Source organism: Corvus moneduloides, chromosome 7, assembly GCF_009650955.1.
Source record: "Corvus moneduloides isolate bCorMon1 chromosome 7, bCorMon1.pri, whole genome shotgun sequence".
NCBI classification, from domain to species: domain Eukaryota; kingdom Metazoa; phylum Chordata; class Aves; order Passeriformes; family Corvidae; genus Corvus; species Corvus moneduloides.
In genome coordinates this window covers 39,341,571-39,360,132 of record NC_045482.1, presented here as the reverse complement: position 1 = coordinate 39,360,132, position 18,562 = coordinate 39,341,571, and the positions used below count along the sequence as shown (strand labels likewise).

Below are 18,562 nucleotides of genomic sequence, written 5' to 3'. Positions count from 1 at the left end.
TGTCTGGCATCATCCACCAACCTGTGACCATCTGCTCTGACAGGAACATTTACAGGGCATTTATTTCTTTTGTCCGTTATTATAAAAGAAAATATATAGCCTGTCCCATCCTCAGGTATAAACAGCTAATTAAATAAGGAGCATCATTGTACCACTTGGAGAACCAGCTCCCAGCAGGAGCTGTTACCCCAGAACTGCCAAGGGGGACACTGAGGAGCAGCTGCACAGCCACTTCCCAGCCAGCACACCAGGGCTGCTGGTGCCACCCCACACTGCTGGGAGTCAGCAAGGACACCCAAACAGCTCTAGCACTTCAACTTTTGGAGATGTTGTGCAACAAACGATTCCCAACTGCTATAGAGCGCCTCAGTGGGCAAGAGAAGTAGGTGCCCAGACTTACAGATGAATTTTAGGAGAGGAGAAACAAGACCCTCAGCTGCAGCACCTTCCGCACCACCACCGAGAGGAGCTGGGGTGAGGGGAGAACCCACAAAAAATCCCAGCTGAACTGTCCCTTGGCCTTCCCTTCACAGTGTCACTGAGCCAGACAGTGTCAGGACAATCTTTACTCTCTGTGAGGAGCATGTGGGTCTCTAACCATGTAAGACACAGCTGACACTCAGTGGTACCTGCAAACAGCACATCTTTCCCCAAGCTGCAGACTGGAAAAGAAATACAGAAAATAACAACTGTAACAACTGTAACTGAACAGCCTGACCATAGCACCACTTCAACAATGGCCTAATTTTATGAGTGACATAAACCCCAATGTTTGCAAACATGAGCAGTTTACTAGTCAATCCTCTGTCTTTATTTCGCTCCAGCTCAATGCCTACTTGAATGCATGTATTTCTTAATTTTGCGGACAGCTTGAGGTTTTTTACTCTTCAAGACAGATTCTCACTTAATCCCAAAAGAAAGAAGTCTATGAAAGTAGATAGCAAAAGTTTTTTTATCTCAGAATTTTTACAAATCAACAGGCCTTCAAATATTTGCCTGGAAAATATATTTCCTCTTAAAAATAGCCATTTTAAAGATTACAATTAATCTTTAAGTCACAATCGTGGAAACTACAGTTTGTGAAATCAACATCTTCATTCTTCTCTCAAAATTACAAACCTTATTACTGTTATTATTATTAAATTATAATATTTGACAAGTCTGAGTAAATGTTAGGCAGAGTACCAAATTCAGTCAGTAACAGAGATCAAAGCTAAGAGCCTAAGGTGTTCAACCCAGCATCCACTGTTTGATCCTTAAACACCAGAACCTGGTGCTGATCTCCAGCAGCCTCACCATCTGAGAGCACAGCTCCGTGAGAGGAGGAAAATCACAACATGGTCACCTTCAGACTAGGGGGACAAAGACTACATGCTTTCCCAGCTGGACCTACAACTTTAATGCCAGCACCACAAGATGGCTGTGAAGACGAAGGCACAAGAGGGACCAGGGTAACTATACCATATCAAATGGATGGTGAAATTTGAAATAGTTCTATTTTTGCTACAAAGTGCCTGTATTTTAGAAAGAAAACACTGGCTTTTTAAACCGTAGTTTCCTTTAAAACTGAAACAAAAGGAAAATGAAAGAATTTTCACCCGGAACATCATCAGTTATATCCACTGACCTTAATGTGGTTAGTTAAACTGAAACATTAATCTAAAAATACGTGACACATACTGACATATGTGTCATGACATTCACTGTAAAAGCCATGCTCTGTCACACACTAGTCAGATTAAACCAACATGAAACTTTCCAAGAATGCCAGTTAACTCTAGGGAGGTGGCTTCTCCCAGCTTTGCCAACACAGGAGTTAACTGTTACCGCCTTTGTCAGCAAATTTTTAAAAAACTTCTAAAATGAAGCACTGCAAGGAATGCAATGCTACACACTTGAGTCAAATTATAATTAAAAACAAGTTCAGAAAAATGCCAGAAGGCCTTTGCTCTGTGGCAGTAACCAACACCAGGACACCACTTTGCCTGCAGTGCATGACCAGCCCCAAGAACTCAGACAGCTCTAAAGATAAGGTAGGTGTAACGGCAAGCACCTCCTCCTTGCAAAACACTGCTCCCAACACAGAATGGAATTTCTCATCCTATAGCTCATTAGCGCACACTGTGTGAAGCGGCAGCGACGCTGACGTGGCAGGACAGCCGAGCAGACACTCACCGTTCACGCCGGCCTCTCCTGGCTCCGACCCCTTCCGCAGCGGCAGGGCTGCCTCACCTGGCACTCTGGGGCTTTCCACATACTTGGGCTTCCTGACCGGACCTGCAATGGGAATGAGCTGAGCGTATCTAACCCTTTCCAGATGGACCACAAGCTTCCTATGTCCTGTATCCTCTATGATGTAAAAAAACCAGAGAAATTATTTCTCACACACACAGCTGGTATCACAAAGATCAGCGAGCTGCTGCACTTCCACTCTTGTGAGAAACACAGGCTCTGGGCTTTTCAGAACACAAAGTCTGCTAGAAAACAAACCCAATGTATGTGGTGTCTAAACTGCATACTGCATGCTACCCCAGTAGCTGGTCTCCCTCCTCAGTGCTGATGTGTAACTCAGGACTACACCTCAGGCTCTCAACTGTTCTCCACCTGCTCTGCACTTCCCACACTAACAGAGCAAAACCCCTTCAGGGAGCAGAGGGACTGTGGGCCTGATTCCAACTGTCCCACATTGCCCTTGATAAAGGGGCTTTCCCCTTCTGCAGTTAGGGTCTTCAAAAAGCATCCTTCTCCTTGGCTCAGAATTCAAGGGCACACCAAAGCTCTCTCACACTTTGTTTATTAAAACCTCACCCTATATGTAGGCTGTGGCACATTAAGCATCCTATCTTTCCTTTTGGCAGCAGCCTCGGATGCTACATTACGTCTCTGAAAACTACATTGATTTCTTGCTCATTTGCCTGAGCACTTTAAGACTCATGACTGCTTTTAAGGACAAGTTGCATCTCTCCTCTGTGATCTCAGGCTCCCAGGGTCACAGTGCCACAGAGCTGGGAAGGCCTGGCCACCCCATCACAGGGTAACATGCATCATTTGCCCAGAACAATCTGGGTGGACCCATCTGCTCTTTCAGATTTCCACCTAGAAGTGCAATATGGGAACATGGTGACAACCTAATTTCTAAGCTAAGAAATACTGGGCAGGAAGTGTCAGTCCTACACGAACACATATTTGCGTCTCTAGTAGAGATTCTTGAGTCGATTTCACTTTTTACACCAACAGCTCGGCACCAACACCAGAGGGGGCTCTTCCAATGCTACTGTCTAACAAAAATAAGGGGCATTGGTCCTGGCAAAAGCAGCTAAAAACACATTCTCTTGAAACAAAATCACATTCCTTAAGGAGACAATAGTCCACACCTGTCATCTGTAAGCATAAGTATAATCAAACATATCCAAGTTGGACAACAAAAGCACTCATTCTAAAAGAACAAAAAAACCCCAAAACGTGTAGCAGTTGTAAAATTAGATCAGCATGGAAATATCTTCAGGATCTATGTTTAACACTTGTGCTTTAAGCTATGGAGGAGGCACTTTACTGAATTTTGATCCTCACAAACTGCTGTGGAAATGACTTACAGTGCCTACAAACCTGATATACAACATTGGAACAAGTAGGAGAATTCGTGGTAAATTTATTTTCATGCACTAATCTAAAACAGGACACATGAATTAATCCTTGGATGAAAAGGACCCATTTAAATGTGAACTGCATCTGCAGAACAGCAGCTCTTTTCCAGAAGTGTAAGATGGCTGAATCAGGTCTGACGGAAGGTTCATCCAGGACAGGGCTTTATCAGCAGCAAACTGCAGAGGAATCTAAGTAAGGGAAAACACACTCCCTGCTGTGCTCTCGTCACTACTGCTAAGTGCCTTATCATTTCCGGAGGCAGAAGTGGTCACTCGCTCTTTAAGAGCTCTAGATGGATTTTTCTTCCAAGAGCTAACCCCAGCCTTTCTTTCACAACCTGCAATATCTGCAGGTGAACACAACACTGCTGGACACAGTAACTACACTGTCTTCATTTCAATGCAATTGCCTTTTTTCCAGGGGGACAAATACCAGTCCAGTCTATTACCATGACTTCTCCTTCAGTGCCATTCCACACTGACCGTCACTCCTGCAGCCTGTTCTAGCTCTGTCCTAAATCTACTGCAGATTTTTAAAGTTGGTATCACCAGAGTTACACCAGTCTCCTCCCAAAGAGGACAAACTACAATTTATACAACTCCATAACTATATATTTTTAAAGTCATCTATTGCTTTGCTAGTAATTCTTAATGCTTTTTTGACTGCAGAAGAGCTGATTCCTCAGAAGATCGTTGTAACTTGTGCACCTCCATCCTTTCCCTCCCATCAGCACTAAGTGGATCTGTAGCTGTACTGATCCTGGGGATTGCCCAATGCAGGCGCAGGACCTTGGAGCTCAGACAGCTTAGTGCACACAGGGGGAACAGCCCCCCACAGCTCCCAAGGGTAGGGCACAGAACTGCAGCCTGAGATGAAACCAGTTCTCTGACCTAGTCTAGCCTCAAGAATCAGGTATGAGGATTAATTTGCTTATTAATTAGAAGTTTTAATTGAAGTTTAATTTCAAAACGTACTAAAGTTCTGTTGTACGTTTATGCAAGACTCTCCCAGCAGTCACCTCTGGCATTCACTGATGGAAATTCACTGATTTCAAAGGAAATCTTTCTCTGTTCAAGCATTATTGTATCATTAACCTAAGGCAGCAAACATTTTTTTCAAGTGCAGGAGCAACATCTTTCACTCATATCTTAAACTCCACAATCGTTTTTTTTTGGAACATCCCTTATAAATCAGTATTTTCATTCTTTTCGTTCAGCCTCCTAAATCAGACTATAATCAATTATTACCCCTTTAAGACAACAAATACCAATTTAGCTGCACACCTGTAAGATTGCCAATCCAAACAGTGTTCCATTCTAGCTTTGTAGTAGAAGATAACTCAACTTACTGTGACAGTTTTTCATGTACCGCTCCCCTGCCCAGGATTGTCCTGCTGACAACTTTTTCTTAGTTCTGTTTGTTTCTGCTCTTCTATCCACCTTTTCCTCAACTAACTATTTTGTTTAGGAAGTTTCTGATTCCAAATGAACTGACAGGTTTAGTATGCCAGTGATTTCAAGCTCCCTAGTGATTTCAGATGTAATTTCTCTCCTTGCTTTTTTTATAGCTAGAGTTGAGCACTGAACTGGGGCCAGAAACACTCGTAAATGCTGAGCTCTCCTCACAGAGCAGAGCTCCCACCTCCTATGCAAACAGATAAAGCACAGTGTATGTCTGTCTGTCTGTCCCTGACCCAAGGACTGTGCAGCTCTCCCTGTCCCCACGAGCTGTGCACACACCTGCTCTCACGCTGCAGTCCTGGTGAGCCCACACACCAGGCCAGGGACACTCGCTGGTAACTGTGGGGACAGGCTGTGCTCCCAGCATGGAGGGACTGAGAAGCTCAGGCTTCAGCCTGGAGATGACCCGGGGCCAGCAAGCCAGAGCGAGAGGATCAGGATGGGACACCAGAGCTCTGAGCAGCAGTTTCAAGAGACACCAAACCCAGAGTGCTGTCCTGGACCAGGCACTTCCCAATCAATCTGTGTGTTCCCAACAGATCCCGAGAACTTGCTAAGCGTTAAGGTACCTGAGTGCTTTTCTCATGGGCCACCTGAGAACTGATAATTATGCACAGAACAAATATGCCTATGATTGAACAAAATCCTCTTAATCCAAAGGGACAGAATGAAAACACTGCTCTCCCCACAGCACTTCTGCAGCTAATCGACACCCGCAAAAGCATCCTCCTGAGTCATCTGGAGTGGAAAACTACACAAGTATACAACTCTCACAGAAGAAATCATTCCAAGCATAACATTCTTTTACCATCACTGAAATTTTAATTAAAGAAGAGAAACTAAAAAAAAAACTGAAGCAACCTAGAATGTAAAACAACCTTCTAAATTAGCAAATGGTCATATGAGTAAAAATGTGTCTGACAGGAAGGGGGGGGGAAGTACTTTTCCATTATTTTAAATTGAACAGTTTCTGTTTGAACTTATATACTGCTTGAATGTAAATTTACAAACTGGCCTTACAATTTGTCTATTGCTGTTGTTGCTGTTTTTCATATGGTCCTACTGCTAAATGGCAAACTACTGGAATTTACTATGTTGTTCAAAATGTTTGCAATACCTTCTGCTTAACAAGACACAGTCTAAGATTATTTTAAGCCCCATCTATCGATGAGTGTGCAACTTTTTAGAAAGGTAAGAAAATTAAATCTAAAACATACTTTCATCATTAGATAGATCACTTTTGGTGGATTGCTGGTTTTCCAACAGTTTGATGTGATGGATAACCAGATGGCGAGTGAATGAAGCATTAATAGAAGGAATAAATTTACTCCAGTCCCAAGAAAAATACTAACACATTTTAAAGAAATGACAAAGGACAGCAATACTTGTGGCTCACACAGGAGCAAAGCCAAGCAGAAGTGCCATCAGAACAAAAAAGCAAACCCAAAATTACACCTCTGAAGCTACAGAGCAAGACACACTTGGAAAAATGCAGAAAGGGCAATGAAAGGAAGAGCAGTAAGAACAACTTGTAACTAAATTACCTTACATGTAGCATTTTTCTGCTCTAGACATCACCAACTTGAGTCTAAGTCTGTGAAACAGTCTGAATGTCAACACCAGTTACCCAAAACCATAAAATACTAAATAGTGCATTTTTTACTGCAGAATGTTCTTCCATGCAGTATTTAACCATGAAAACCAATTTTTATCCACGCATCATACAAACATAAGATCAGCAAACAGAGATGCAGGAGCAGATAAACATCAGCCAGAGCAGACAAATTTCCTGGAAAAGCAGGAATGCACTGAGAACGAAGCCCTCAAACACAAATGTTTTCATGAACATTAGTGCAAGTTAGTATTAATTAACTACAACTTCTAGTTTTTAATTTGTAACTGTGAAACAGTATCAGAAAAATCCATTTTTAATCTACTAATCAAAAATTTTAACTAGAACAACTCAGACTCAAGAAAAAAACTATGAAGAACTCTTCACTAAAACCCGAGTATCTCATAGTGAGCATACTCTTTAATCATTACCATTGAGAATACATACAGTGTATTGTTTCAGTCTAACAGCCACTAAACAGAATTTTATTTCAGGGAAATAAATTATGCAAGGATATCACCTGATATATACCTGACCATCAACATGCCAGGGTTGTATGAACAGAACAAAGGCAGAATCAATAACCATGTGGCAAGGGACAATCTTTTCTTCTGCCCTATTACAGTTTCAAAGACTTCAAAAAAATATTAACGATATTAATCTACACCAAAAACCACATCTCTAAGTAGTTGCTTTGTCTTCATCTGTAAACTGAGAGGACTGAAATTAGAATTTTGTTCTACTATTGTTAGGCAACTTCATCACTACAACTCGACTTCAGAACACTACTTCAGCTTCCTGTGCAATCCTTTCTTCTTTCACTCACCATATCCTGAAAGATCTGTAACTTGCTGTCATGCTACTGAAACAGAGAATTTTGAAACCAGGACACTGGTATAATCCTTGTTACTACCCTTGTCCCAGATACCAGACAGCTAATTTATATTAAATCATCTTCCATTAGCTAGAGTTTGGTGAAAGTCAAAGGAATAGCACAATGTTTCTGTCAACCTCCTACCACCTGGTTAGGTCTTTGTACAAAATAATGACACATAAATGCCAGTGCATTCCCAGCACTGTAGCATCTCAGGAAAGTCTTTTCCCTTGGCTGTGGATCACAGTGGAATGACTTTGCAGTCATCAGGAATATGGTTCTTCGGTCATGACTTATCAACTGTTCAGCATTTTCTGTGCTGACAAATCCCAGCTTTTGAACTCAGTTCCCAGACCTTAAAAACTCAAACCTGTTGAGTGTCTCCACAGGCAATAGGAATATGGACAGTTTCACTTGCCTCTCCCACTCTGACTCAAGTGAACCCAAGTGATGCCAGTGTGCTGGAATGATTTCTATGCACAGAATGCTGATAAAAGGAGCCCGATAGAGCCCCATATTTAGCCTGGGTCACACACCAGTGTGTAGGCACCACTGAGGACACAACTGCTGAAAATGAACAACTTTCTTGTCACTTCCACAGCAATTTATCTATTAATACATTTGTGTATGGAGATGCAAGTAAAATAAATGAACTGTAAAAGCCGCAAACAACACTCACTCTTACACAGTCACTAACACATGCACAAACAAAGGTTTCTGCAGCAGTCCTCCACCTGATACACTAACCATAAATAACCAGTTGTAATCATATTCAGACACTTCAGTGTAAGTATTTACAACACCAATTAGAATAAATTTTTGCCACATGAAATAATACGTTCTATTTAATAACCAATTACTTTTTTAGCCTGGAAACTGCACTGCTCTTGCTGCAAAAGTTTAATAGGATTTTATTATGTTATTTTATGCAACATTTATCAATAACTGAGTTAACATGTTATGAAGATTTTAGGTGCTCATTGTTTCATCTTACCTGGAGACTTCTTGTTTGCTCTTGCCTGCATCAGATAGGACTGGCGTGGCAGCAGAGGCGAGGACGGCAGTGACATTGAGACTCCTTTGGCCAAGTTCGTTCTGTAAGTGTCCTGGGAGCCTGGCTGGTCACCAGTGGGGAAATCTGCATTGTGGCCAGATGTTGATGTAACCTGCAAGGCATTCTCTGGGCAGCAGTCACCTGCTAAAAATAAAATTTTGTCATCATTAGGTGATGTGCCAAAATAAACAGCCTAGAGTTGCATTGAAATTGAAGTATTTAACACAGGAAAACATTTGACAGTAACAGTTGAGCATGACTCGCCCTACTGTGCTCCCTCCACTGCAGAATCCAGATAACCACTGGGAAAATGTAAATACACAACTAAGCAACGGTTTAATTTAATGTAATGAAGACAAAAAGGGGGAAGAAAAACCTCACTTTCAACAGAGTCAGTACTTTCCAGATTTCGTCCTTACGGTTAACATCAAGTTTCCTATGAAGATAAAAGTATTTTTCAAGCTAAAAAGGTGTTTTAGCACCACTGAAATAGCCTGAAAGTCAGGACCACCTGAAATATTGTTTACTGAACTAGTTAAAGGAGGGTTGGGCTACCCCTTACATGCAATGAAAAGGCAGATTACTAACAGACACACTCAGAGGTGGGCAGTCTTAAGATTTGTTTTTCCAGTTTCAGTGGGAATAAAGAGGCTAAGGATTTTCTTTCTCTGTTCTTCTGAAAATTAAACTTTAACAACAACCAATTTAAACACAGATTTAACATTGGGGATATTATTCTTTATTTTTCAATACAGAATATGTGAGTTAGCTTCAAAAGGTGTTGAAAACAGAGTAGAATGGTAATGCAGCTAAATATAACTAGAAAATACTGGAATTCTTGTCTTTTTACTAGATACATATCCAGGCTGTAGTTTGGAATTTGTACATATTTCAGGAGGACTGCTGACTCATCCACCTGCAATTCCTTCATTTCTATTTTCCCTTTTATGATGGCACAATCTGTGTAATTCATTGCCTTCTTAGTACATTTTTGCAATTTGAATTAATTTATCCTTCTCTATTGTATATGAAACATTACAACATGGAAGAGAGCTGGATGGAGCTAAATAGTTCTAATCAGTAAGTTTAGAGTATTTGATCATGACAGCAACTGCAAAGATATTATACAGTCAATATACAGAGACACTACTGCATCTTAGCAATTTTTGTTCCAGCAGTACTCTGGTTTTTCTTTTTTCTGATGCTGTGGAGAGCAGGCTCCCATGACTCAAGATTCTGAGAGCAGTATGACTTAAAAGACAAAAATCTAAAATGTGTACCACAGAAATTCCCCTTTTCAATCACTTAATTTCCTAATTTTACAATGAGCCTTTGCACATTACCACTCATATCCCCATGGTGTTCAGACAGAACAGCTCTTTGGAGCAAAACCCATACCTTGAGAAAACCCAACCATACTGGCTTCAGCCTAAGGGTGTTGTATCCTCAGTGATGGTGAATGTGTTTGAACAGTACTGTGTTCTGCTGAAGCAGGAAAACTCCTGTTATAAATGTAAAACAGTTACGAAACTAGGGAATAGCAGACACCTACTAGACAAGTATCATTCCAAAAAAGGAGGAACAGAACCCTGCTTCTCCAGGCCCTTTTTAAAAAGCTGTTAACTCAAGGTAACAGACCAACCCCACACTTGGGAGCTCAGAAACCATGCAGACCAGGAATAGCAGAGAACCAGCAGAGCATGTACACCATAGTCCCTGGAATGCTGCCCCAGCCATAGGCACAAACCAGCTCTTCCACTAGAACTCCCCTCGGGGCCCAAGAGCAGCTCCAGTGGAAGGCTGGTGCAGCCCCTGTCCCAGGCTCCCCTTTGCTCAGCACACAGGGGCACGGAGCAGGGCCGGCTCCATGCCCGGGCCAGGCTGCCAGGGGCTCCCAGTGCGGTGGCCCTGCCCAGGGCAGCGCGGCCTCAGCGAGGGCTCCCGGCTCCGCAGCACAGACCAAGCCTGCAGCATCTCGGGTGCACCCACAAACGTGTGGCCCCTGCAGCGCAGCGTCCATATCGGCAAAAGGAACCTCATTTATGGCTGCCTCCAGTTCAATTACATGTGGGATAATGAGGTGTGGCAAGCTTTTTACATGCTTAGATCATCCTTTCCTAAGTCTCTAAATCTATCCTGTAGATTTTATTTACCCTAATCCTGCACTTTCTATTTTGTGTAAATTGGACTGATCATGAATCTCCACATTTCATCCAAATAACAGAAAATTCCCACAACATACCTGGATCTACACATGACAAGACAGACCCAAAGTTACCGAGCTTGTGGGATCCACCTGATAATAGATTATGCTTCCCACACAGCAATTTAACATTAGGGAAACAATACTAGAAAAATACATGAGAAATACCTGTCAAAATACAATTTGTTACAATGCTGAGATACTAGCAGATGCCACACACTGATAAACACAAAACCCCAAAATTACTTGTTACTAACTTAAAGGTTAGTAATTTAAAATATTTTAGCTACCAGAACAATACTTTGAAATTACATGACATTGCCTGGTGTCTACCTGAGTATAAAGCTGGCTATGTCAGTTCTGGAGTGGAAGATGACCTCTCACAAGTTCATTAGTGTCAAACAAACACATAAGGCAAGGTGCCGTGAAACCTCACTTTCATTTTTTTAAAACCTCCGAGCTGTACATTTTCCACTGCCAAGCAGCCTCTGGACAAAAACCTTTCATAAGCATCAATCAGCGCTGGAGTTCTTACTCAGTAGTTAAAGTAACCACAGAAACAACTTAAAAGCTTTAAAAACCACACACGAAAAGCTTGGAGAACGAAAATCAAATCCCAATTTAGCTGCACCTAAGGATGCAACTGAATGGCATAATCTGATTAACAGACTACTTTTTTTTCCTTTAGATATGAAAAGATACAAGGATGGCTGACTACAGCAATGATTTTGCAGAGCTTAATATTCCAAAAGAGAACTTGAACTTTTAAGATTAAAGTCCTACCAAATAGGGAGGATAACTAAAATGGAAACCTTCACAGAGTCTGTATCAATATTAAACATAATAAAATGCATCTAATTCTTCACTCAATGTAAGTTGCTTAGAAACCAGAAGAATGGCAACTACGTTACCAAAAAACGTGTAAACTGAGTTTGATGTGGATGTGGGAATTCAGATCATTTTAACATAAGGGAATAGGACCATAACTTTTGCAACAACGAGAGCTGAAACAATGAACGTGCAGCCTCCTTGATCCTGGATACTGAGAGTAGCCACAGAACAAACTCTGTTCCATGGATTCCCTCAACAGGCCCTTTCGGGATAGCCTGTTTCGTCTTTCTCTCCATTAACCTTTTGACGGAAGTGAAACAAGACTCTCAACCCACTTAAGAAAAATATCTGATATAAAATTGTGCGACAACAGAAATCTTAAATTCTGCAGTTCTGCTTAAGATGTTTTAAAAAGAAAAAAAAAGTGCTAACACTGCAGGATGCTGTTGCTGACCAAGGCTCCCTGTGAGTCCCATAGAGTGAAGAGCACCACCAAATCCAACACTTCAATGTGCTCACACGTTACTACTGACAGTCTTAAACTCCATTCTGCTTCATAAGATGTGCTTCACCCTAACAAATATTAAGAAAAGATACGACCTTACAGATAAGTTCAGAAGGAAACTATATGTGGGAAAAAGAAAACAGTAAGAACAAGGAAAGACATCCAAACTGGAAAGCCCCTTCCAGAAAAAGGCATCTTCTCTATGTCTACGTAGTAAGAAACTGTTTAAGGATTACCAAACCCAGTAGGTCTAATGCTCTTTCAACAGAACTGACAGGCAAGTGTACACAGAACTCTGTAACAGGGCTCAGTGACTGAGTATAAGGTGCTTCATTTTTATTGTAAAACACTGACCATTGCCCTTTAAAGATTCTGTGTCTTTCAAAATTGAAAGGCTTACGTGTGTGTGTGTGCTTGTACATACACAGCCAGTCCAGCTTCGGGAGAGGGCAATCCAGGAGGGCCTGGGGAGCCCAGTGTCCCAGTATGTCCAGTTAGGACAAGGCAATCCAGTCACACCACTACCAACACCTACCAGGAGCTGCAGAACCATTCCTGCCAAGTGGAGCCATCCATAGCCAGCCTTCTGGGACAGGACACAGGCTGCTGACATGGAAAATACATGCATGAGGGAAGAGCAACATTTAATTCTTTTGCTCTTGAGACTCTGGAAAGACCAGAAAAAGAGAGAAACTAGCATGGAATGGGAAGAAAACACATTACAGCCTGAGTAAAAAGAAGCAGTGAAGTGCACTGAGTGAGAAACAACCCAGGTAAAATTAGAATAAATGGTTTAAATGGTGAACCTTTGCCAACTCTGCTCGTACTTGACATTATTTGCTCACTTTCTGGCATTTATTTCTGCACCCTGGATTACTTCAGCAGTCCACAAAATATTAATGTTCTCCTGTATCTCTTAAAAAAACCAATCAATTTTTAAAGAAAACAGTGAAAAATAGAGGCTATTCAGACCACTGAAGTAATTTGCATACGTGTTTCAAGGGCAGGATCTTTTTTTGAGGAGAGGTGTTTATATGCACATGGGATACATCACTGGAATTAGCTTCTGAAAAGACATTCACCACATTAAATACTCAATGCTCAGCAAAAAAGCTTAAGCTCTTAAATAACTGACAAGAGCAGCTGAAAGTGGGCAAAGCAACACAGGATAATCAAAAACAGCTCCATATTTTAAGCATGAAACAATGCTTCTTCTGTTGCAAGGTATTTTTAGAGTAACAACAAAAAGTCAAACTGAAACTTAAAAGTATTCCGTTCCAAGTTCAATTTTCCAGACAGTGGATGTGTACTTTATGCACCACAAATGCCCTTTGCTCTTAAAATTCAAAGCCTAATTTGGACAGAAAAAACCAACAGAATTTGCATGTTTAGATTTTAAACGGCAAACTTATTTTATTTAATGGCCTTTCAATTTTCCAGAATGGTACCTGAAACCTAGATGCTCTCAGCTGGGTTCAGAGTGTATTAGTCAGAAATGCTGAGTGAGATGTTATGCAAGACAGGGGGGTTCAAACACGCATTTAGCTGACCATGGTCAGCTGAGAATCAAACCTTTACTGCTACAGGGAAGTAATTCTTAAAACAGTCAGTTTTAAAATAAGGATTAAATAGTGGGTCTGGGTCTTAAGAAAAGGTTAGGCTTTTCTGCATAACAACTTCACTTTTCTTTGAGAGCAGCAATTTAGTGGCCACTAGCAATAAAAACAACAACCAAATAATAAAAAACCCCAAACCACAAAAATCAAAAAACCAAAACCCAAAAAAACCAAAACTCAAAACCCAGTGACAGTGAATTTCAGCACATTTCTGTTTATCATTCCAAGTGCTGCCCCGGTGCTGCACATCAGGCTTTTAACAGGGGCCTTGGCTGAAATGAAAGAAAGTAAAACAGGGATGGTGGAACCTCATATGAGGGATCACAGCTCATGCCTTTGAAAGACATTTTACTTATGAAAAAGAATACTAAGTATAATCTCAATTTCTTAATTGTATCTGACGTGAATAAAAGAGAGGAAATTCCAAATTCACAGATTTCATCCAACTTGATCAGTATACAATATTCCTAAAGGGAACGGCAGACAAACAAAAGTAACTAATGATATGCCAGTCTACAATGGAATATAATGCAGAAGTAAAGCATCCACTCTACAAACATTCAACACTCTGTACACGCGTATTTAAGTCAAAGATACTTACACAAAGACACCTGAATACAAGAAGAAGGAAACTAATGCAAATGTAAACTAGGTCTTAAAGAGTATTGATCTACCAGATCTGAATCAAACAAGACACAAGAAAGATTTATTAATATGGACCCTTTTTGCAGACCAAATTTAAAAAATCCAAATATGCAGGCAATCACTGAAAGTCTGATGCATACAAATCCATAAGCACTTCAGTAATTTTTATTTCAGAAATCAAAACCACCCATCTTGTTTCTCCGGATTCTCTGCCTTTAAAGCACTATGTTGCTACATTCTAAACATTACCTTTTTGTTGGCATAATAATCTGTCCCTTGTTATTTGAGCACTACTATTAATGTCTAATAAGCCTTGAAACTGGAAAACCTAAAAGTCCCAACTACTTACCACATTGAATTTCTACTGACATCAATGAAGTTTTCATGCATACCATGTACTACATTTGATGTTCAACTTCTGATGGGATTTAGCGCAGGAAGGACACTGCAAACTAAGCACAATACTGCCATTATTCGTGTTCCTTCAGGCCTGATATTGGGTCAACAGAATGACAATGCTCATGCTACTAGAAAACCATCTGAAATAACTGAGTGTGTTCCACAGAAATTTAAAATACAGGATTTTCTTTTCTTTTTAAATTAAAATACATTACATGTATTTTATACTGAATGAGCTTTTGCTTAGTAAGTAAAAAAAAAAAAAAAGGCAGATTCTCAAATGCAAGCAAGTTGCTGACTTTGGGACAGTTAAAGAAAACAACTGTAATTATATACTGGAAAGCAGCTGGCAGTACAGAAACCCAACAGGAATTACTAATACAAATTTCTCTCTGAAGTATTTTTAAGCACTTAAGAATGAGTAGCTCTGTAGAATTCCTAAACCATATCATAATTAAGAAGTATTTTTTGTTTATATTCTGAAGCTTCTTATGTATATTCTTTTTCACCTCACTGCAGGCATAGATAGGACTTACAGGTAATCTGGTAGAACTTTAATTTGAACAACGGTCTTCTGGATGTGATTGCTTGAACTGTGTCACTAACACACACAATTTCTGTGCTATACTAAAATAAAAACAGCCAGCTCCTTTCAGCTGAGGCCAAAGGCACAAAATCTCTTTGTGGTTACAGAGGCCAAGTTAAAAACCTCAAGGAAATAAATTAGACAACAAGTAAACCTCAACAATGAAAACACAGGCAAGAGCACAGAAAGACACAGTTCTACAGTAGGTAGAAAGAAACACACAGCAGAAAAAGACAAAGAGCTGAGATTACCTTAAATCTAGAAAATAAAGTCCATTAACAAAGCAAAGCAAAAGGCAAAGAGCAAGGAAAGAGAACACGCACCCTCAGCAGAGGTCACAAGATGAGACATCTCTGTCACAATCCCACTGGAGAGACACCTCCCAGGGAATCTCTAGAGGACTTGAAAACTTTGCAAGAGTTTAAAGAGAAAATATTTATTTGACGACAATAAACTGACAAAGAGGAGAAAGTACCACTTTTTACTTTGTTTCTGGGACTGACTAAAAAACTTGAGAAACAAGGGGAAACTGTGTGAGTAACTGCTGTACATTTCCAGCTCAATGTATGTGAGACACATAAACCTACCTATTACTTTCTGGGACACAAAAATTAATCTTCCTGTTTACCCTCTTCCTGCTTGGTTTCAAACATTCCCAAAATAGTTTTCTGTTTCTTTAAGGTTATAGGTGCAGACTGTGGGTTTTTCCCCCTCAGGTTCTGTCCTTTACGAAGTACGTACATCACTAATGCAAGGAAGGACAAAGCAAAAGAAAAATCAACTCATAGACAGTTATCTCTGTTGTATGGAAATAACTATGTCTGAAGGGCTGTAAAGACAGGTTGCTTCATGCTGCAGAAAACCAGAAAAAATCTGTATGCAGAAAAAGTTGTATGTCTGGGTTGTTTGAAATTTTGTTTGTTTGGCACATCTGTTTACCTAAGTAGGATACCACCTTGTCTTCAAATCCACATTTAGAAATACATTCCGTAAGTTTTGCTTTCTAAAGCTATTCTAGACATAACTTGCTGCCAACACAGCTCTTTTCACCTGTGTTCACGTATGTTTGCACAAACTGATAATTACATATGTGCATGTTTAAACACACTAATTTGGCTTCATTTAGATTTTACCTAATTCTACAATAGCCACTACCTAGCTATCAACGTCTCCCAGCCACATCTAAATAAACTCCTTTTCAACAAAATGACTGTAGAAGAATTTCTACTGAAGCACCTGCAGGGTCTGAGCCCAACTATGTACCCCTAATTACTGCTTTTGGTGCTTCCTGAGGCATCATTTTCCCAAAAGTGACGTTCCCACATGACAGCCTTCCACCTGATCAAGGCAGAAGTTATTTCTACAAAGATGTTCTACAACCCTTCAGCAGAGCACTTCAGTCTCTCTCTCAAAGCATCAATACAAATTCTTGCAACCCTCTTTTTCAAGATAACCCTGAATTTAAAAATCTATTAAAAACTGCAATCAACATTCCCAGCAGCTATTTCAAAAATGTTATGCACAGCTTCAGCTCTTAAGCCCTTAAGTCAGGGCAAATGAGAAATTCTAACATTAAAATCCACACGAGCTACTGTTAAGAAAAGTCCTAATTTCTTTTTGTCCTTTAACCCTTTTACATTTTTAAATATTACAGCTGCGCCTGCCTTCAATCTAGAAAAAAGCACCACCATTCCTACTTGCACTAGTTCCACAAGCCTATCCAGCTGTAAAACCCATAAAATAGAGCTAACACACAAACAGGAAGTTCTATTCAGTCAAACAGGAATCATCCCGCTCAGATCTGAATTATGCACACTTCCAGGCGTTCCTTTCATGTAACCCATGGGACAACTGGGGTTACTTCAGTTTAAGAGTAAGCTGCTGCAGTTTAGCCTAAACCCCTTCCAATTTGACTCCAAACTGTCACGTGTGGTCAAGGCACAGCTGCAACCCATCACCCTGGTGTCCCTCCTATGCTGGCTGGGCTGCCCACTATGACCCACATGGATTTTACTACCTTCTAGCTCCTCAGCATCACTCCTAAACCATGACTATACTGAAAAAAGACCATGGCAGTCTTTCCAGTTGTGTTCAGGGTGGCCCTACTGAGATGCGCTGTCCCCTTCCTTCCACGTTCGGAAGCTCTGAAAAACCTGAAAACTTTTTCAGAACTTCATAAGCAAAAAATCAAGTCCATGTGCCCGCAGAGCTGAGAGAAGCATCTAAATGTACTATCACGTTCCTCTCTCCAACAGCACTTTGAAGAATGGCCGTACCTGCATCTGTCCTATCTCTCTAGTCAGCTCCCATTGCTGGGGTGCATTTCAACTCTCTTTAGAGAGCAGGAAATTTTAAGCTGTTGCTCCTATTCCATATCCAAAGGGCCCTGAAGTGGGACAACTCTACAATCAAAAAACCCCTTCAATTTCTCACTGTTTTCAGTTTAAAGACCAGGGAGACAAGTGAGCAAAAATAAGCTCTACAAAGACCAATGTTCTTTGCCTTGCTTCACATCTTTTCTAAAAGTGGACAAATGTGTTACAGCTGAAAGAACTGGAATGTCCTCTGGAACAACAGAGAAAGCTAATAAACTGGACATAACTTCACAGGAAGTCCTGGATGTAACACAGAACAGAACAAAATGCACTCATCTCTTTCCAAACTTTTCACATCACCTTCAAATGCAAAATAAGCCAAAATTTCTGAAACCCTAAGTAAAAATTATTTACTTTCTTTTAAAAAGCTGCTCCTGAACTCCTCCTTGCTCTAGCTCTCACCAGTCAGGCATTATTCACCACCAATTTTTCTCAATACTTGGTTTCCATAACATCTAATTAATACACGAAACTCCAGAGCTCTGCTTAAAAAACAACAACAAAAAACCCCAAGCAAACAAACGCACCAAACCAAAAATTAAACCAAAAAACTTCCCACTCTCTAACTCTTCCCTCACTGCTCAGAAATACAGCAACAATATATTTGCAAAAACAGAGAGAAAAATCCTCTTTTGCACACATTAATCCAGACAGATGTCATGAGATCCTAAAATAAAAAAACATGCTTTCTGACCTACAGGAAAAAGGCTTTTCCAAGCTTCAGATTTTAATCAAAGCCTGGTCAGAGCTCCATTCC

General features: G+C 40.5%; 1 protein-coding gene across 1 annotated transcript in view; it reads right to left on the bottom strand.

The window, feature by feature from the left end:
* The window catches only part of TANC1 (tetratricopeptide repeat, ankyrin repeat and coiled-coil containing 1), a 63,051-nt gene that overhangs the window by 25,847 nt on the left and 18,642 nt on the right, over positions 1 to 18,562 (bottom strand). Inside the window, 2 exon segments of the mRNA XM_032115445.1 lie at positions 2,176 to 2,277; positions 8,586 to 8,789. Of these exon segments, the coding sequence (XP_031971336.1) occupies positions 2,176 to 2,277; positions 8,586 to 8,789 (306 nt within the window).